The sequence below is a fragment of the Cyprinus carpio genome, chromosome B13 (genome assembly GCF_018340385.1).
Source record: "Cyprinus carpio isolate SPL01 chromosome B13, ASM1834038v1, whole genome shotgun sequence".
NCBI lineage: Eukaryota > Metazoa > Chordata > Actinopteri > Cypriniformes > Cyprinidae > Cyprinus > Cyprinus carpio.
In genome coordinates, this window is record NC_056609.1 from 19,137,963 (window position 1) to 19,159,466 (window position 21,504).

Below are 21,504 nucleotides of genomic sequence, written 5' to 3' on the forward strand. Positions count from 1 at the left end.
CAGTCATCCTTACGAATAATGCGCTAAAACCAAACCAAATTACTGCCAGTGTCTCATACTATGTGTTTTGACAGATCCTGACCTGGGGTTTAAGAAACATGAAGGCATATCAGCTGGCTGCAGTGTCTTCCCCCAGCCTTATAGTTGAATGTGGAGGGCAGACTGTTCAGACAGCCATCATCAAAAACATCAAGAAAAATCCCAACTTCCCTGGATCTCTCCTGTTCCTCAAAGTGGTACATCACCTCCTTAACCTAAAGAAATAGCTTATTCTAGCCTTAAAAGATCAGAACTGCTGAAATGCCTCTGTATACAAAACAAAAGATAGTAGGATTTTTGCCACATGTGATCTTCAGTTCTATTTCCAGCTTCCCACAATGCTACTTAGTGGTGTTTGCTAAGCCAGGCTGTGCTATTACTCATTTTAATGGTTAGAGATTTGAATAAACTTTGATACGTAACTCACCCCACGCCCTTTATACTGCAGAAATAAATGTAAACATAAATTATGAGGCATTATTGTTGTTGTTGTGCATAGATCTGCTACATTTCTAAGTCATTATATTTACGATTGATGAAATGGGCTAGAAACAAACCCCACAGACTAAGAATACTAAGAATTTAGAGTGGGCTTTTTGTGACATAGGGCAATAAAAAAAAACACCTAGAACACCCTAGTCATGACCTAGCAACCGTCTGGAACACTGTAGCAACCCAGACAACTCCAAGCTCCAAACTTAGAACACACTAGGACTGTGGTGGCAAATCTAAAATATTGCTTTTAAAAAGACCATGTGCCTCAAGAGTCTAGATTATATACAAAATCTGCCCTGCTTCCAGATTTAAGCATGTTTTTGATCCCGAAACATACAGTGAAAATAAAACCACCAAACATCACTAAATAGTTGTGTTTGTAAATGAAGCTTTGTTGGTTTTGGACAAGCAGAATCCTAACAATATCGCTCTCTCTTCAGCTTCTTCCTAAAGATGAGATATACACTCCACCTATTGTGCTCAAAGTTATTGACCACAGGCCCTTTGGTCGGAAACCAGTCGTTGGACAGTGTACTATAAACTCCCTGGAAGAGTTCAGATGCAATCCTTACATAAGCACAACCGAAGTGGCTATGTCTGCCAAGGGTAAAATTGAATTCAAATGTATTTTTAATTAATATAATTAATAATAATAATTTTAATGTTTTAGAAAGAAGTATCTTATGCTCACCAAGGCTGAATTTATTTGATCAAAAAGATTATTCATAAAATTATTACAATAGTTAAGGGTTGTTTATATATAAGGTGAATTTCTATCAGCCATTATTCCATATATATACAATTTAATTATTTTCTGCATAATTTATGTGTCTCAGTGGCCATGATGGCATCAGCTCCCAGAGATGTTGTCATTGACATGGGGGACAGAATGCCCAGCCCTTCTAAACAGGTACAGTGAACAGGTCTGAAAGACTAATTGTTTTCAGAGTAATTTCATACATTTGTAAACCTTATGATAATAAGTTTACATCTTCTTTTCTATTGCTACGCATTCGTGGTTTTCCCAGTGCCAGCAGAAAGAAAAATGAATAGCCTTTTCTGTCGTTATATAACAGTCTGGAAACTATGCTGTTATGGCACGGATAGCTGCAGACAGATTGTTACAGCATCTTAGAGCCAAACTCACTTCTATTATACCACAACCTATTGTAGGAAGAGGATACGGTGGACTGGTGGAGCAAATTCTATGCCTCCATTAACGAGCATGAAAAGTGCGGCCCTTATCTCCAGAAAGGATATGACACTTTAACAGTGAGTTTACTTGCCCGATCCTGTGTGGCTGTTTGCATCCTGCTTATGTTTCAAAGCAGATAAGGTATGACCATTGTTATATAATTGAACAGTGTTAAAAGTACATGTCTGTTTCAGGTCTTCAACACCGAGCTTGAGGCGGTCCCAGAATTCAGAGGGCTGACAGACTTCTGCACTACATTCAAGTTACAGAGGGGCAAAATCGAGGATGAGGAGGAAGACCCCTCTGTAGTGGGAGAGTTCAAGGCGAGTCTAGCCAGTCAGCTATGCACTGAGCTTCCTTTGCTTTTGAATTGAATGCCTTTTTTTTATAAGGGGTGGCCGTTTCCTTGTCATGAAATATCTAGGCTGCTAACACAAAGGTTGCAGGTTCAGTCCAAGTAGAAGAGACTTTTGGGTATTACAAACCCGCCCTTTCACTAGTGTGACCCTGTGGCATTTAATCTCAGGATGTTGAGAAAGAACTGTTCCCCAGCTTTTGTAAAGTATCATGTAATAATAACAATGTTTTGAAGGCATTTGCTACAAGACAAGTTTCCAAATAGTTGGAGAGAAAATTTGGAAGCACTCATTAAAAAAAACAGCAAAAAGAGTATATGTTATATTAGACTGCCATCTAGTGGTGGTCTAACCAAGAAAGTTTTACTTGATTATAAAGTATGACTATATTTACAGGGGTCGTTTCGAGTGTATCCCTTATCAGATGACCCAAATGTCTCAGACCCACCTCGGCAGTTTAGGGAGCTTCCTGAGAGCTGTCCTCAAGAGTGCTTGGTCAGAATCCACATCATACGCTGCCTTGACCTGCAGCCCAAAGACAACAATGGCATGGTGAGTATATATCCAGTTCACATGTAAAACAATAAAAGATTCACAAAGCATCACATTTGACATTTTTGTAACATGTGCATGTGCTTTCCTTATGAATGTGATCCCTACATAAAGATTGCTCTGGGGAAGAAAATTATTGATGACAGAGATCACTACAAACCAAATACTCTGAATCCAGAATTTGGAAGGTGAGAATATGATAAGTAATGCATTTACATACAGATATCTGTGTATTTCTGTTGAGATTTTTAAAAACTATTTTAAAATATGTACATAGAGTGTTTGAACTGAGCGGCTACATTCCACAAGACAAGGACTTGAAGATTTCCATCTATGATTATGACCTGCTTAGCGCTGATGAGAAGGTTGGGGAAACAGTCATAGACCTTGAGAATCGACTTCTTTCTCGGTTCCGCTCACATTGTGGAATCCCTAAATCTTACTGTGTGTAAGTGTTTATCTAACTAGCGGCCACTTTTTCACATACAGTTTTATGATATCATTCCCTATTACAATAAATATTCATGTATCTGTTTGGAAAATCTGGAGTGAACCAGTGGAGGGACCAGCTCAAACCATCTCAGATCCTACAGAATTTGGCCAGGTTGAGAGGAACTCCTGCTCCTCAGATCGCAGATGATGGAAGTTTCCTGTCATTTGGAGGACGAGAGTACAGGCTAGATGAACTGGGTATGCTTATTCAAATTATTAGACCTCGTCTTCAACTTGTGCCTTAACTTTATGTACATAAACTACAGTTCAAATGTCAAGGTTTTTTGTTTTTTTAAAGAAATTTTATAAACAATATATATATATATATATATATATATATATATACTGTATGTTATATATAACTTTTATTTAGAAGTGACAGTAAATACATTTATAATGTCCATTTCAAAATAATTTCAAATAAATTTCAAATAATTCTGCTCTTTTGTACTTTCTGTTCATCAAATAATCCTAAAAAATGTATCATGGTATCCAAAAAATATTAAGCGGATGTTTTCAACACTGATAATAATAAATAATGTTTACAGTGATTTCTGGAGGATTAGCTTTGCCAACACAGAAATACATTACATTTTATCATTTATTTAAAGAAAAAAAGAGCTATTTTAAATGAAATTAATATTTCACAATATTACTGTATTTTTGATCAAACAAATGCAGACTTGGTGAGTATAAGAGACTTCTTTCAAAACAACCCCAAACTTTTGAACAGCAGTCTAAATATGAACCCCTTATGTAGTAAATAAATGCACACTTTATTGTTACTATAGTTTTACCTGATTCAGCACAACTGTACATGATGTATGTTGCATTTATACTTTGGTGTGGAACGTGCAGCAACATATATTGCTAAACAAGCATTTTATACTAAAGTAAATAAGCACTGAAAACACAAATGGATTTTACTTTGCTCATAGAGGCCAATAAAACCATCCATCCACATCTGGGCCCACCTAAGGAGCGAATCTGCTTGCATGTGTTGAGGAGGCAAGGCCTCGTCCCAGAGCATGTGGAGACCAGGACCCTTTACAGCACCTACCAGCCCACTCTCTCTCAGGTCAGTCCCCACATCCTCAGCTTTTCTAATACATACTCAAAGACTTTGCATTGGTTTATCCAGAAGTACTGTCTGTGCCGCTCATGTTCATTTTGACTTCATAGGGCAAAGTCCAGATGTGGGTTGAAATATTCCCCAAAAGCCTTGGTATTCCAGGACCCCTTTGTGACATCACTCCTCGCAAACCCAAGAAGTACAGTCTACTTTTCCTCACAACTGCAAAACTACTTATGTGTGATTGGTTTTGTAATGTGTCCCTTTACATTGAATATTTCCTGCGAGTCATTGTTTGGAATACGACTGAAGTCATTCTGGATGAAACCAGCATCACAGGAGAAAACATGAGTGACATCTATGTGAAAGGGTAATATGTTGATTACAATATTAGCATAGTATTAACATTCAAAAGTTTTTGGTCAGTAAGTACTTTTTGAAAGAAATTAATACTTGGATTCAGAAAGGATGTGTTAAATATATCAAAAGAGTCAGTATTTTAATCAGTAAAAGAATCCTGAAAGAAATGTATCAGGGTTTCCACAGAAATATTAATCGGCACAATTGTTTACAATATTGATGATAATAATAAAAAAAAAATATATATATTCTTGAGCACCAAATCAGCATATTAGAATGATTTCTGAAGCATCATGTGACACTGAATACTGGAGTAATGAATAAAAATTCATCTTTGCCATCACAGCAATAATATATAAGTCTATATTAAAATAGACAGCTAAAATATATTAAAATAAATTATTTTAAATTGTAATATTTCACAAAAGTACTGTTTTTACTGTATATTTGATCAAATAAATGCAGCATTGGTGAGTATAAAAGACTAATTTCAACGACATAAAAATCATACCTACCTTATAAACACTAATAGTAATGTAAATGTATTTATTTATATTATATATAATTTATTTATATTTGTAGGTGGATGCCAGGTATGGAGGAGGACAAGCAGAAAACTGATGTCCATTACAGGTCTCTTGATGGAGATGGAAATTTCAACTGGAGATTTGTCTTTGGTTTTGATTATTTGCCAGCAGAACAGATGTGTATGGTGTCTAGAAAGGTTAGATTAACATATAATACATATTAGATGAAGTGTTTTCAATCATTGGTAGTCACAAACTATATGTGTTCATTTCCAGGAACACTTCTGGAATCTAGACAAAACTGAGTTCAGGATCCCTCCTAAACTGATCATTCAGATCTGGGACAATGACAAATTCTCCTTGGATGATTACTTGGGTGAATTCTCTTCTTCGAATCAATATATATACCCAGCAGATGTTTAATCTTTCCTTTTTTTTTTCCGGATTATTATTATGTATTATTTAGGGTTTCATTAGAAATATTCATGGTAATTTTGATGTTTTTGGCAATTGGCTTTCTAAAACAGGCACGGTGGAGTTGGATATGCTTCACCTTATCCCTCCAGCTAAGACCCCTGAAAAGTGCTCTTTAAGCATGCTAAACCAAACAGGCAAAAACCTCACGCCTACATCACTCTTCTCCCAGAAGTCAGTGAGAGGCTGGTGGCCTTGTGCCATGGAGGAAGATGGGAAAAAAATCCTGGCTGTGAGTGTAGCTTACTGATAAAAATATGATTCATACTGCATATATACAGTACAAATGGTAAAGACCGTTCTCTTTGCGGTGTTAGGGTAAAGTGGAGATGACACTGGAAGTGGTGGAAGAGAAGGAGGCAGAAGAGAGGCCAGCTGGGAAAGGAAGAGATGAACCCAACATGAACCCCAAACTAGATCTTCCAAAGTATGAGAATATCGATGTTTGGCCATTCAGTGTCATGTTTATTAGATAATGTGAGTAATACTGTATGTTGTAATATGTTCACACAGCCGTCCAGATACGTCCTTCCTTTGGTTCACAAATCCATGCAAGACCATGAAATTCATAATATGGCGCAGATACAAATGGCTCTTTATTGGACTCATTATTCTCATACTGGTACTCCTGTTTGTTGGAATCCTCCTGTATTCCTTACCTGTAAGTCTTTTCCAGATATTATAATTAATAAATAAGCAAATTATTATAAGCAAAGTACCTGTAAGAATCACTATATCATGTGCATTTTCTAAATTTACCCTTTTATTCTTACAGAACTACATTTCCATGAAAATCGTGAAGCCATTTTAATTGGAAAATTACAAGATACAGGCGCAGCAACCTGCAATGGGACACAACCAATAGAGAACCAGCAGAACATTTTTTTTTATGTATTTTCCTCTTTCTTTCCCCTCCAAAAATACTTGAATGTATAACCTTCACCAAGTGCTATTTTTTTTCTTTGTAGAAAACACTGGATTGGCAGATTACTATGCTGCAAGAAGTTACACTATAATTGTCTGAGTTCCAGTCCCTTACTATGTTTATTTTCTTTGTTAATAATATGCACACAAGATTAAATTTATGCTTATGTTGTGCTGTTGTAGAATTATGTGGTTTATACAGTGCATACTGTAGAAGTTATTTACCATGATATTTTAAGTATGCTGTTTTGATCAACTAAAATCAGATGTATCTGCTCCTTTGTGCTTCATTATACATTAAACGACTATTTTTTGTATACTTGTTTATAATATTATCATTAGTAAATACACTGATAATATACAAATTCATAATAATTAATAATAGATCATTTCCATGAACAGGGTACCAAATCTTATTTTCTTTTTCAATAAATGATTAGTTATGGAAGCGCTTAAAAATGCTGATTGTCAACCTCAGGTATACAAACTGTATACAAACTTTTCTGTTCGTTATATATGAGCTTTACAGATTTATGTGCACTAGATACTTTTCTTGCTAGGTTAATTGTATGTTACATAGTAGTGTATCTATACAACGCTGAGGATTAACCCCTACATAAATATAAAAATCTGGAACGTAACCAATAATATTAAACGGAAGAACCCGAAGAAACAGGTCGACGGATTTTCACTCTAAGTTATAATACAATTTCTGACCCACCAAATATATTATTTTCTAAATAATATTATACATATGTATCCTTTAAACAAAAACATAGCTTGCATGAAAAGGCTACAGCAAGAGATGACAGAAACCGGTTCCTGTTGAACTTGAAATAGAGAGGCTTTCTTTCAAACACGTGACAAGAGTCTATCCAATCAGCAGCACCTTGCGACCCGGAACTGATGCCTCCACCAGTTAGCCTTTCTGTTGTGTGTTTAATTATACTCCATTGTGATGTGGTTGTCTTTGATAGTGTGGTAAAAGGTGTAGTTTCCCCGTCTGCTGGAAAAGACCTCGAATATGTGTGTGAGCTTGACAGCGATACGAAGACAAAGCAGAAAAAGAGAGCAAGTATGATTATTTGATCCGTGATTAAAAAGCGAACAGACTGACTGTAAAGCAGCCTGTCTAATATATAAATATTAGCGTGAAGTACTGAATGAATATTGTTGTTTTTCTAGCAGTAATAATGGCGGAAGCCTATTGTGTATTTAAAATGTATGCGGTAGGTTTTCATTGAGATGTAAAGGCTTCATCTAAGATAAAGGGACGTGTGCTTAAGCTTTTATTAGAGTTATTTTAATGCCTATTCTAGATCTGATAATAAATATATGGATTTGAAAGATGCACACATTCATTTTTCTAATATATTAGTCTAAAAATCCATGCAAACGCTGACCTGCCTTTTGTTATCTCTCAGCTAGTTTAGCCATTCACAACAACATAATAATCCTGCTGATTAAGAATGTTATCTCTTCAAATTTCATGTCTGAACCAATCCATAGTTTCATCTACACTGACTGATCTCACTTAGTAGTATAAAAAAAATTATATGCAATAACAATATAATCGTTAGAATCATGCGTTTTCAATATGACCCCCACCCAGATTATCAGCCAAACCAGGGACCCTCAGTAGGGATAACTGTGTGTGTGTGTGTGTGGGTGTGTGTGTGCAAGAAATATTTTGAGAATAATTTGAAAGAGTTTGCTTAACATTTTACAGTAAAATGTCATTTGAAATGCTAGCTTTCTCGTTTTGCAGCAATCCTTACATTACTCTGGCTAATGAGTTGTGCTGTAACTATAACCTTTATTTTCAGTTCTACGATCTAAATTTCAGTTTTAAGTTTCATTTTTCTTTTTACAGCAAGTAGATTTGCAGAAAGTGTGCTTACGATGAATATGGAAACTTGTAGCACAGATTCACAAAGGTAAGTTGTTTTGTTGTTGTTGTTTTTAAAATGGGTTAAAAAAAAACAAAAAAACTGAAGCACTTTTCGTTTTTTGTCTTTGACAGCCATGTGGATGCAGGGTGTGATCTTCATGAGACCCTTGAAATCGAGAAAAGCAGCCAGGCAGTCATGACAGATAATGATAAGCTGTTAGAATCAGCAAAAAAATGTAAGGAGCAGAATGATGAACCGGAGGACCAGACACAGACCTCTTTGCCGATCTGTGACGAGGACACAAAGGGCATTACTTATAAAGAAACTCCTGGTATTATTGATGCACATGTTCCAGTGGAGCCAAGCAATGGAGAAAAGGCAACTGAATCAGCTTCACCAGATGCCAAGCTGGTCAAGATGACTTGCATGTCTACAGAGATGTCAGGGACAAACCTCAGTTCCTCCGTAAATACAAGTAACACACATAATGAAGATGTGGAGATGAGACCAGCGAGTCCAGCATGCAAAGAATCTCTGCCTAGCAACTCTCCTGCCTGCCCCGACTTGCAAGACCCTGGTTCGCGTGTTGACCCAATGGTGGTGGAGCCCAAACCCTTAGTCCCCAATCCAGAAGCTGTAGAAGACATCAAAGATAAAGATGAAGTGACACCAATGGAAACAGATGACAAAGAGGAGCAAAACTCTGGTGCTGATGCTTTTGTTCCCGAAAATGTTGTTGAGACTGAATCTGAGAGCGACCAGACACAGGTGTCCTCTTCAGAAAGGTATTGTTGTTTTGGGAAATATGGTTTTACCACAATATCAAAGACTACTCAGATGCACTGATATTAAAAGTTTGGCTGTTTACTGATAATTGGTTTTATATATGGCTGATAGAAATTCTATAGTATTTTGTTGAAATTGATCATTACAAACACTAAAAATGAAGTTAGCTTGTTTTGAGATTTGCTAAAGATTTTTAAAATGTTTTTTGAACAAAGCCTGTTTTTATTTTTATTTTTTTAAATCAGTTAAAAAAGTACTATTGTTAAATATAATTTTTTTCTATTTTAATAGACTTTAAAATGTAATTTATTCCTGTGATTCCACTTTTCAGTAGCCATTAGTCCAGTATTTTGTGTCACATGATCCTTCAGAAATTATTCTAGTGTGTTGATTTACTGCTCAAAAAAACATGTATATATTTTTATTAGTGTTTTTAAATGTGTGTTGGATGACAACAGAGGTAATATAAATGTAAAAATAGGCAAAATGAGCTTGTGCAATTAAATATGCAATACTAGCTGATATTAATCCATTAACTAATATTGTACCAATATCACTGAAATCTTGTGAAAATATAAAATAAACAATAATAATAATGCAATAATAATATATAGTTATTATTATGCAATAAACCATAATAATGCAAATAAAATCATTTGTTCCATCTCTCTAGTGAGCAAGTGTCAGTAGAGCAGAAAGAACAGGAATGGCTTGGGACCCCAATAAAGGAGCTTAGAAGAATGCCTCAGTGTGGACAGTCCCTGCCACACCTCAGGGCAACAGACAATCACAAAGTACTCATCAGGGTAAGCCACGCTCTCCACAGCACTCCGCAGCGACACTGTGATGTTCTCGGTCAGCGCCTAAGGGCTTCCTGTCAGTTTGAGTCTAATGCTGCTGTGGATGTCCAAGCAGCTCTACGCTTTGCCTGCACAACATAGAACTCAGTGTTTTGATGTTTCATTGAAAGGATTTGGACTGAAGTGATTGGATAGTACTTAAATATCCCTGCAGAAAATAGTTACTTCATATTTTACATCACTGGCGTTTGAGTCTGTCGCAGGCTTTATTTTTTAAATTGATTTTTTTTCAGGCAACCATTAAAAAAAAAAAACCTTGTTATCCTTTAAAATATCAGAATGCCATACTGACCTGATTACATAATGTTTGTACTGATTCAAAGGTAAAATGAACTGGTAAATACCTAGAGTCTCTCTCTGCTCTGGTTTATAGACAGACCTGCTCAAAGAAGGTCAAGTCCCCCTTCCATATCCCAGCAAATACAGAGATTCCTGGGATGATATGACCGTAAAGATGCCTTGTTCAGACAAGAACCTGTTTCCTGTGGAGAATGAGGTAATGTCTTCTTTTATGTTAATTAGTGCCATGCAGAATACAAATTAATTACCTTTTAAATTATATAGACTTTCCTTTTTTTTTTTTAAGAGTGGACTTCTGTTGAATAGCTGATACTGTTTATTAGGCTTAATATGAAATGATCATTTGACATAGTTAAATCATACCGAATCAATAAAAGATTTTGTGAATGTTATTGAAATATTATTATAATTAAAAATAACTTTTGTTTAAAAATGTAATTTATTCCTGTGATGGCAAAGCTGAATTTACCACTTTGCCATTATTCCAGTCTTTAGTGATCTTTCGTAAATCATTCTAATATGCTGATTTGGTGCTCAAGAAACTTTTTATTATTATTTTTATCATTAATGAGTACACTTTTACTGCTTAAAATTTTTGTGGACACCATGATACATTTTTTCAGTATTCTTTGCTGTATACAAAGAAAAAGCATTTATTTAAAATAACACTCTTTTTATGACAAATGTGTTTACTATTACTTATACTATTTAATGCAACTTTCCTGAATAAAAATATAGTAATTTCTTTAAAAAAAAAAAAAAAAGGTTGAATGATATAGTGTGATTAATGTGTACAGTATGATGTGTTTTTTCAGGATGGAAGTGTAGTGCAAAGTCGATGGGATTTGATTCGTTCAGCTTTGGAAGGAGAATGCAAAAGTTCACTTGACATTAAGGTATGTTTTGTTTTATGTCTTGAGAAAGTTGTGCAAAAAGAATAAGTAATGAATCCCACCAGAGGGTGGCAGGCTTGCTCTAAGATGTGAGGCGTCCTTTTCTTTTCTTAAAGGTTACAGGTTTACCAAAATTGTAGTACTGACTTATTTGAATTTGATTTGGTGGTTTACCTATTATTAGATATGAAAGGCTTCTAAAAATGATAATTTTTTTAATATTCACAATCTTACAGGATGCGATATTGAGTTACAACACTGCTAAAAGATGGGACTTCACAGCTTTGAACTATCTCTGCACTGAGGTAAGAAGTACTTTTTTTTTCCTTTAGGAAAAATTACTAAAATAGAGATTGCATGTTTTCTTTTGTGGAAAATAGAGATGGCCAAAGAAAGCTTGCTGTCCAGTTGTCCATTAGATTTGAGTCGATATCATGTGTTAATGTGCAAAGCATTTGACTTACCCCATCTGGATGTAGTTCAGTGCGCCCCAAATAATGTGCATGCAGATGGTTGGTTTGCATTTGATAGTGTCATTAGTGGAAATGAAATCAGAAAAGTAATAAATTAAATCTACAACTTGCACAAAGCACTAATGAGTTTAAACGAACTGTACATGCACAAATAATGAGTAATTCAGTTTAACAGCATTACATTATGCTTGTGCAGTAAAACTGACTTCAGTGAAAAAAAAAACAAAAAAACAGTTTAATTGGCTTCTCTGCCAATGCTAGAATAAACCATTTTACTTAAAGAGTATGTCAAGTGGCCCCAGTAGGTTACATTTCACTTCATGATGCATTTTTGACGATCTATATCATAACCGCAGCTGCCATAAAATGGAAGGTCTAATGAAGTGCGTTAATGAAGTGAGCATCCTAAAGTCTGATTTCTTGTGGTGTGTCACAGTTGGGACCAGAAGGCCCCATGATACTAAAAATGTTCCATCATTGTTTAGTCTGACTGGTTTGAATTTCCTGGCACACTAAAGGCATTACGCTCTGCAGTCAGAGAGAAGAAGCAGGTTAGCCTCCAAGTGAATACGCACCAAGCAGTCCGCGTCTGCCCCTTCTGCTACCTCGTCCCCGGGGATCCCTTTGCATCCAGCAGTAGTCAATTAAGACAGAGGTGGGCACTCAGCATAACGAGCAGCAGCTGGCAGAGGAAGGCCAGGGAGATGAGGCTCCTGTTTACTGCAAATAAACACACTCAACAGATGGGCCGTGGTCTTCCGCATAGCCAGAAGCTGGTCTTGATGGTGGCTCTGATAGGGAGATGACTTATAAGAACGCTTGAGGTTGAGTGCTCCTATTCCACCAAGAGCTTGACTTAAATGAGGGCTTGTTTACTGTTTTGTGCCACCGTACTTGTTCTTTTCGATCTTAACGAAGCTAACTTTTGTTGAGCTCTATGCATACAGAAGATTGTACAGTACATGCTGCAGTTATACAACTTATGCTCAGTTCTTTGTTTTGCCCACACAAGTTATTTTCATACTTTTTAATGCAGAGCATCCCTAAATATGATAATTCCCTTGTGAGGGACCCACTTCCTAAAATATAAAGCTGCTACATTGGTACTTTTTGTGCTGGTATTATTAATAGAATTATATACATAATTCATTTTTTAATCATCGTGCTAAACTAAAGCACAAATCTGGAAGATATTACTATAATGTTTTTCATAATAAATAGCAATACAATTTTGTCAAGATTTCTCACTTTGGACAAAATCAGGCCAAAACAGTAAAATTGGTCACACTTTATTTTAAGGTCTAATTCTTGCTATTAACAAACTACAACTATGCCTTTAGCCTCAATAAACTCCTAATTTGCTGCTTATTTATAGTTCTTAAGGTAGTTGTTAAGTTTAGGTATTGGGTAGGATTAGGGATGTAGAATATGGTTATACTGAATATGTGCTGCTTTATATAAACCACTAGTTAATAGTGAGAACTGTGGGCACTATACTAAAGTGTAACCGTAAAATTAAAATATAATGAAATTATATTATGAATATAATCAAATTCTGTACATTAATTAAAAAAAAAAAATAACATTAATATCTTAACCTCCCCTAATATCTGTATAAAAAATAAGGATCAGAGCAGTGATTAAATTTTCAGAACACTTTGTGAAAACTGCTGATATGTAAGATTAAAGGTGTGCTCACATTTACCGTTATTCTGTCAATTTTTGCAGGCAAAATCTAGACATTTCAATAGGAATTTCTCATGAGGGCAGAAAATTTGCCCATGCAGATTTCACAGCGGTTCCAGTTGGTCATACAGATTGTGTTGACTAACAGGAACCTACTGTTTGAAAGTGACTTCTGTATGAGCTTTATCTTCATACATTGCTACACAATTGACTATAGATAATACCTTCAAATTTTCACATAAATATTTCTAACATTAATTTCTTTTACTGGTGATTACTGGCCCAATTCGATCACTGATTGCAATTGTAGTAGGTGGAGAATAATAAACCCACCAGGCATTGGTTTTATTGTGCTATATCACTGTTACATGACACATAATGTTTTTGAGGCATAGGATTATGTGGGTCTTTTTCATTTAGCAAACTCTTTCTTATCCAAAGTGACAATGCATTTCACACTTGTACAGTCGCTGTTTTGGCAATGGTAGTAATTCTCCTCACTTTCCAGAGAACACATAGTCATTGTGTTACAAGAAAGTGTTTAACTGCATTTAGTTCTCTGTGTGCAGTCTTTCTCCAGTGTACAATAAATGGCGGGCTTTGAACTATGCTATATCTTAGATTAATAGTAAAAAGCCATTTCTGTATTACAGTGCTATTCTTATAGTTATGGCTTCAGCCAAGACATCAGAACGTCCCCTCCTTGGTTAAGATGATTTGATAGAATAATCTCAGACCTGTGTAAATCAATAGCTGTCTGTGACTTTTTATGGCTATATCAGATTTAATTAACCACAGCCATTCAATCTATAAGGGAGCCAATCAAAGCCATTAGCAAAGTGCACCACATTCTAATGAAGCATGCTTAAGTGGACCAGCTCCTTAAACTGTCCACTTAAGAGCTTGAGCTGTGCCTCTGCTCTTTGGCTCAGGCACGTCACATCTTCACGGTCCTCAGTGTTTTTCCATCTGTCCGCTTTTGCCATAATCATTTTATGACTGTACTCTTTTGGTGATCATACATCAACCATAAGGCCTGTCCTCACTGATGTGATGGCAAGTGCTGTCGTGTTTAAGAACACAATCTTGTTATCTGTATGTTTTCATGTAGTGTTGTTCTCACTCTTTCAACTGTGATAAAGTATGCCGGTGCTTACAAATGCATACTTTTCCTTGTGTAATTGCTTTTTATGAATCCTTACCAGTGCCCCTTTTCTAAATTGTCTGGAATGTTATTGAATATTATGGTATTATATAGACTTTTGTGATATAATATCATTTTTTGCAGAAATATTTTAGCTGTCTTATTTCCCTGTATCATCAACAGAGGGCACTGGTATGTCAGCCTGGAAAGCTGGCGATTGATTTTCAATTTAAGAGATTAAATGAAACATCACTGAACAGCGGCCAGTTAATAACTGTAAGAGAGTTTTGAATCGTGCATGTCAAATGTGTGCTTGCACTATGACTGTCAATCAAACATTTTAAAGCAGTATATAGAGCAACAAAACCACTTAAAAAAAAAAAAAATCCATGTTCACGCAATGCTGCAGGCCATACTGAAAATATGGCAGCTCCCACTCTCCGCTTCGGTTCTGCGTGAATGAAATGAAGCATCAGTGCAGGCTTAAGGCTCATTCGGTAACAAGAACGTAACTAAAAAGATGACAACAATGATAGCTATATTTGTGTCAACACTAACGCACAATATCATTCTGTTTATAACAAGTGCACTTTGCAGTTTTGTGATCTGCAGATTTAAATGCTGGATCTTCTAAAGCAGGAAGGATTCTGATTGGCTGTCAATGTTTTTATCGTTCATCAACTGAAAAAACTTTGAAAGTGATTCTAACAATATTTTTTCTCTGTGTGCCGTTAACATTGTAGTTGTGCTGTGTATACTTCTAAATTTAGAGCAATTTCTAAAACTATTGTTATAGTTATCATCCTTTGTGTGAACAGGCCTACTGTCAGAAAGCTGTTTCTTCTGGGACATAAAGTGGTCTTCTTATCTGTCCTTCTAGGCAAATTTAAATTTCAGGACAGATATTTATGTTATTGGAGACTTGTGGAATAATGAGTATGACCATTTAAATCTTTTGCCTAGGATTGTTTTTAAATAACATTTGATGATAAGAATGTCATGAAACAAAATGTCATTATTATTTTCAATTTGATTAAAGCTCAAGAATAACAGAATAATTCTTAATATAGTTTTCAACTGAACAGATCATATGCATTCTGTAGCTACATTTATACTCAGTGTTATTCTTTATTTACTCGTGCTGTTATCGGCCCTATAAGGTGTGCAAATAGAATGGCTCTCTTGTGTCTTAAAATTGTGTCTGTTACCGCAGGACTCCAATAATTGTCACAAAGTTGAGCGGCTGCTGGGATTTTGATTGACAACTGAGGTGTAATGGCTATGGAAAGCAGCAAAATACAAATTAGGACCTGTCTTGTCATAAATTGTAGTTGAGCCTCAGCCCTACTCTGAAATGAAAGTGTCAGAGCAGTGGGCTCTGATAAATTCACACTGCTGGCTCAGTGCACAGAACTCCACTTCAGCCTCTAGCCCTCCACAAACGCCTTCGCCTACACAACCATCTTATTTCAGTGTCTCAGAATAGCGGGATTCCCTGCAGCCAACACACAGTATTTGTCTAAACATACTGACCCGCAGAAAAATGCTAATTATATAAATCACACAATGAATGGAACTGGTTGGTTTTGCAAGTAAGAAATACAGGTTGGTTTAGGACTTTAACTGGCCTTTTATTTTATTCTATTATTTTTATTTTTTTAAATTTTGAATTACAATACAGTTTAGTTTTTTTGGATCTTAAAGGGATGGTTTACACATCCCTGCACAATGAAAGTCAAAGATGTCCGACAGTATGTTGTTTGAACCTCACTGTCTTTGATTGAATAGAAAAAATGGTTGAAATATTCTGTGGGATATATTTTTGTGTTCTGCAGAATAAAAAAATAGTCAGGTTTGGAGCAGCATAAGGGTTTGTAAATGATGGTTGAATTTCCATTTTCAAGGGTGATATGCCCCTTTTAAACCCCCAAAATGGCGTGTGAAATACTAAACATGATATGTCTTGTTCACATAATGCGGAGTCGCCATGAAAAATCTGCTATTTATTTTCAGTTTATATACTCACAAATCAAAAAATAAGAAAATAATTACTTCATCTGACTGCCCTTTGAATTTTTATTGGTTGGACTGGATAGAGATTGTAGTATGTTATCTAACAGGTTCTGGTTGGGCAGGATAAGGGGGAATGAAGGAGGCCGTTTGATTTAGTGAGGTCTAACTCCTGCAACCTCAGCTCAGGCCCATCCGGCCTGTCAGCTCTCCTCACTCATTAGACCCAGAGGAGCACTTTACGATGTCAAGCAGGTCATTACTTATGACAGCATTTAGTCAGGCCTCCTTTGCGAGTGTATAAATGCTCCTTGGTTAAATTGTCAGGCGAGGCTTCCCGTCCAGAAGAGCCCCGCACCGCCTCTCCTTCCTCAACCCATTTGCATCTGTTCCAGGAATCCCATTTAATCAGCTGAGTACGGCCAGTAACCTTGATGAAATGGTCCCATGACTGAGCGTGCTGCCAATCGCAGCTAATATATTTGTAAATAAGTGTGTTGTAAATCTGTGTGATGATAAAACAGTAGCATATTTATTTTTCCTGAAATCATACAAGGTTGCTGAGCCAGCGTGCACTGTTTTGACACCCTCCGCTTCAGATTGAATATCACAAAGCAGTGCCGTTTGCCTGATCAGAGATCTACGGTGACGTTGCTTAGCTGTATTTTACCCGAGATGAAAAGTGCACCGAGGGCTTTGTCTTTATTTCCACCTCAGTGATGTCATTCACCAGTGGGAGCTCTGCTAATATCACAAAATTACGTTTTTGTAACCTCTGTGCAATAGATCAAGTTTTGTTACTGCCTTTTCGGATATGAGTGAGTTTTTTTTCTTGCTAAACTGAAAAACCGAGTGGTTTTATTTATTAACTCCCTGAATCAAGCTTTTAGGATGCTCCAGGCAATAGAGAGATAAAATGATTGCTGGGATTGCTCATAGGAACTCCACTAATATGGTTAATATTGCATTTAATGTGTATATCCAGTGCGCTCTGAGCTTTTATGCATTTTATTTGCAAAAGTTGAAAGCAACCTCTTTTTGTTGGCAAAAGCCAGCAGCCCAGGATGCAAATAATTTTTCTTCACCTATTGATGTCATCTTGACAGCATTACGTCCTATCGGTTTTTTTTTTTTCTTCTTTCTGACACATGAATAATACTCTCTATGACAAGTCGACAGCTGGGTTCAAGTGTCTTATTCAACAATATGGCTCCTTTTTCTGACAGTTGTTTTCCATTAAATGGTGTTTTAGGAAAAAAAGCCTCAGGAGCAGAGAAACTCATGCTGAAAGGCTTCATTATTTATTCTTATTTTGTACCAGACAGTTGACATTTATTTATAGTTTTCTTTCTTATTAGATTGAGGACATAACATGGTAATGTTGTCCATCTTTAATTCTTAATCGTCAACATATGATTCATTCTCTAAGCAGAGACGTCACTTTAATTTCATTTAATAGACAAATATTGACTTCTTTTTAGTGACAAAGACTCAGATTGTTACAAATAATTTATTTAAAATAAACTATTTACTTTATATTCATCTAAGAATTAAGAAAGAATGTATCATGGTTTCAACTGTTTTTAACATTGACAATACTAATAAATAATTATTCTATAGCAAATCAACATATTAGAATGATTTTTGTAGGATCTGGTGTAATGGCTGCTGAAAATTCAGCTTTGCCACCAGAGGAATTAATTACAACTTAAAATGTATTCAAATACAAAACAGTTATTTTAAATTGTAATAATATTTAGCTATATTACTGTTTTGATTAAATAAATGCATCTTACAGACCAATTTAAATAGTTGTGTTTATTTAAAGTGTGAACGGACCTGTTTCTTCATTTGTTTGTTAATCCTAATCCGCTATTAAACACATTTAATCCTTCTCCTGCAGGGTATGGAAAATGAAGAAGTACAGCATCTCTTTAACGTCACATTGCCAAAGATGATGAAACTGGTTTTGAATACGCCCAAGATTTGCACCCAGGTAAGGCTACACAAAATCATATGCAGTCCTTCACATTGGCTTGGAGAGACGCTCAGGTTTTGGGGCAAAAATAGATCAGTAGTGATAATCATGTGTGGCTTGTAAAGGTCAAATTGGCCCAGCATGCTGCGGTGTAAAACCAGTGGCTAGTGAAGGACACTTCCACATGAGCACAACTGCCTCATTAGCATCTGAACTAATGGAGGCCAATGGTTGACGTCCATCAGCCTAATTTCTGACATCAGAGCAATACTGTTGAGGGATATGTTCTTAAATGCAACTAAATTTAATGTTTTAAGTTTTCACAAATGTACTTCTATGTTAAGCCTCGTGTTATCTTTTTATTTCCCTGCTGAAGAAAAAAAAGTCTAAAACCAGCCTAAGATGGTTAGCTGGTTTAAGCTGGTCTTACAGCCTGGTCATAACTGGTTTGCAGGCTTGTTTTAGTGGGGGTTTGACCAATTCTTTAGCTGGCTAGCTAAAACCAGATTGTTCAGGCTTGGATACCAGTTAAAACCAGCTACTTCCAGCTTGCTCAGATCCACTCTTTATTTATGTACTTTTTATTAATGTTTGCATTGATTAGTCATCTATACTGCCCTTAAGAGTCTTTAAGTCTGATCAGTAGAGATGGATGACGTTCGGTGTAAATGTTGCTGGCTGATGGTGGGATACAGCAGGGCACCTTAATTACTGCTGGCCATTTGCTTAATGTAATTCTGTCTCCCTGTTTGGTCAGTTGCTAAACTAATTATCTTTGCCTCTCTCTCCTCTTCCACAGCCAATCCCGCTGCTTAAGACGAGGATGAATCAGTCCTTGACCATGTCACAGGAACAAATTGCCTGCCTCCTTGCCAATGCCTTCTTCTGTACATTTCCCAGACGCAACTCGCGCAGGTCCGAGTATGGCAACTACCCCGAGATCAATTTTTACAGGTACTGCCTCCTCTTCAGTGGCGTTGCTCTGGACACCTGTTACATATTTTGCCGGTCTAGTTATTGATTGTCTGAGGTTTTAGATTTTCATCCAAATTAGGGTTTATGTGTAGGCTGTTAGGTAAGTCACGACATGATTTAATTTAGCTTCCCATTATCTAGTAGTCTGTTTCTATTACATTTACAATAGATTTTGGCCTGTTAATGTGGAATGTGGAGGCCTCAAGTATCAAATTTAGTGAAGGTTTCTCTTTATCAAAATTACACTCCTCTACATTCATAAATCAGCACTGTGATTTTCATTTACAATGACCATTTGCACTGTTCTGACTTTTCCATCGTTAAATGTTTTAATATTGAATCACCCATAAGGGTGCAATGATGCTTCGGACTCCAAATATGGGTTTAGAAATATTTTGTGAACAAAATTATTGCCAAATTTACAATTTTAGAGTTTTAAGACTTGCACAGTATGGCTAATGTTACAAAAAAGGTCTCGGTTGACTGTGCATCTCCTTGTTTGCTGTTGTGTGGTTTGATAGATATCGTCTTTGCCGTTATACAGCGTGTAGAGGAGACAACGTGTAGGAGTTTCTCTCCTCTCTTAAATTGCAGCTGTACAACAAAGCCACTCATGTGGTACAATACTTAAATCAAGCCTTTACGGGTTGATTAAAAAAAATGAATGAGATGCTAGGGAGACTGATGTGAAGTGCGTGGCCATTCATCTCTCATCTGTCATCATGCCTACTCAGATTTTTCCTCTGATGAGCAGGATCCCCCTGCAGCCAGAGCTCATCTCACTACATGGAAATGTTGCTGGTATTCACCAACAGTATATCTAAGGGTACAAATCGTTGACAGAGCAGTAAGATGTGTTTTAATCTAGTTAACTGTACATAGTTTTTTTCATATGGCCAGATATTTAGAAAAGCCCATTTTATATGATTCACAGAGATATTTGTTTATGCTGTAGCAGGTGAAATGAGTTGTCAATATACATACATACATACATACATACATACATATACACTGCTGTGTGTGTGCACTTTGGATGGGTTAAATGCAGAGCACGAATTTTGAGTATGGGTCACCATACTTGGCTGTATGTCACGTAACTTAAAAAAAACCTAGATACTAGATCGCTAGTATATTCCTCAGCAACGAGGTGGTAAAATCGCTGTTTTTGAAGTATGTATGTATATATGTTAGGGATAATCAATGGCTTGCCACTTCGTGTCAAGTGGTTCTTTGCTTCCACGTCGTGCATTTTAAAATCCTTTAATCCACAGCAAACCATTGATTATCCCTTACATATATACATACATACTTCAAAAACAGCGATTTTACTATATATATAACTATATATATATATATATATATATATATATATATATATATATATATATATATATATATATATATATATTATATATATATACACACACACACATACACACACACATGCACACACACACACATATAGTTTAAATTTAAATAATTTTCCTTATTTTTTTCTTCATAGCAGAACATAGTGAAAAGTGACAACTGTACACCATTCAAAGAAGAGTATTAATACAGTGACACTGTGTTTGTTTAACTAATTGAAAATGGGTGTTTAGGAAAGTCATCAGGAAACCTGTTTGAAAACAGTCATCATTTTAATTTGATGATGGTAGTGGTGCAGAAATTAGAAACTTTATCTTTAATATGACTTTAGTTACAGCACTTATCCTGTAAAAATGCCAGTCATAGGTTTTCTCTGCTTAAATTAAGTTGTTTTCATGCAAGTCAGAGTAACAGAATTATCCTTTAAAAGCTTTTTAGGACAACTGCCTGTGGTTCATCGTGCCGCACAATTTCAGAAAAACGTAGCAGCAGCCCTTAGTCTTACTCTGTCATTCTGAGAAGGCTATTGATTCCCCAGGCACTTCAAGTACTTATACAAACTCCAAGACATACAGAGGAGCTAAATTTAAATCTAAATTTGCAGCCATTTTCTTCCCTGCTGGACATAGTTAAAGTGCTTTAGATAATGAAGG

At 36.0% G+C, this 21,504-nt stretch overlaps 2 protein-coding genes across 3 annotated transcripts in view; both read left to right on the forward strand.

The window, feature by feature from the left end:
• Window positions 1–6,803, forward strand: part of myofl (myoferlin like) — a 26,068-nt gene extending 19,265 nt beyond the window's left edge. Inside the window, 18 exon segments of the mRNA XM_042737081.1 lie at window positions 75–236; window positions 975–1,140; window positions 1,371–1,444; window positions 1,708–1,806; window positions 1,924–2,052; window positions 2,482–2,637; window positions 2,734–2,825; window positions 2,915–3,085; window positions 3,179–3,327; window positions 4,068–4,207; window positions 4,312–4,401; window positions 4,477–4,571; window positions 5,144–5,285; window positions 5,365–5,464; window positions 5,616–5,794; window positions 5,880–5,989; window positions 6,076–6,223; window positions 6,338–6,803. Of these exon segments, the coding sequence (XP_042593015.1) occupies window positions 75–236; window positions 975–1,140; window positions 1,371–1,444; window positions 1,708–1,806; window positions 1,924–2,052; window positions 2,482–2,637; window positions 2,734–2,825; window positions 2,915–3,085; window positions 3,179–3,327; window positions 4,068–4,207; window positions 4,312–4,401; window positions 4,477–4,571; window positions 5,144–5,285; window positions 5,365–5,464; window positions 5,616–5,794; window positions 5,880–5,989; window positions 6,076–6,223; window positions 6,338–6,373 (2,238 nt within the window). The 3' untranslated portion in view covers window positions 6,374–6,803.
• Window positions 6,804–7,352: 549 nt separating this feature from the next.
• The window catches only part of parga (poly (ADP-ribose) glycohydrolase a), a 28,798-nt gene continuing 14,646 nt past the window's right edge, over window positions 7,353–21,504 (forward strand). Inside the window, exons 1-9 of one of the 2 annotated variants that reach the window (XM_042737087.1) lie at window positions 7,353–7,561; window positions 8,360–8,423; window positions 8,510–9,163; window positions 9,838–9,970; window positions 10,398–10,520; window positions 11,140–11,220; window positions 11,454–11,522; window positions 18,434–18,526; window positions 19,308–19,462. In XM_042737087.1, coding sequence (XP_042593021.1) covers window positions 7,393–7,561; window positions 8,360–8,423; window positions 8,510–9,163; window positions 9,838–9,970; window positions 10,398–10,520; window positions 11,140–11,220; window positions 11,454–11,522; window positions 18,434–18,526; window positions 19,308–19,462 — 1,541 coding nt within the window. In that variant the 5' untranslated portion in view covers window positions 7,353–7,392. The remainder of the gene's footprint in view (window positions 7,562–8,359; window positions 8,424–8,509; window positions 9,164–9,837; window positions 9,971–10,397; window positions 10,521–11,139; window positions 11,221–11,453; window positions 11,523–18,433; window positions 18,527–19,307; window positions 19,463–21,504) is intronic. The other variant, XM_042737088.1, reaches the window with a different exon arrangement.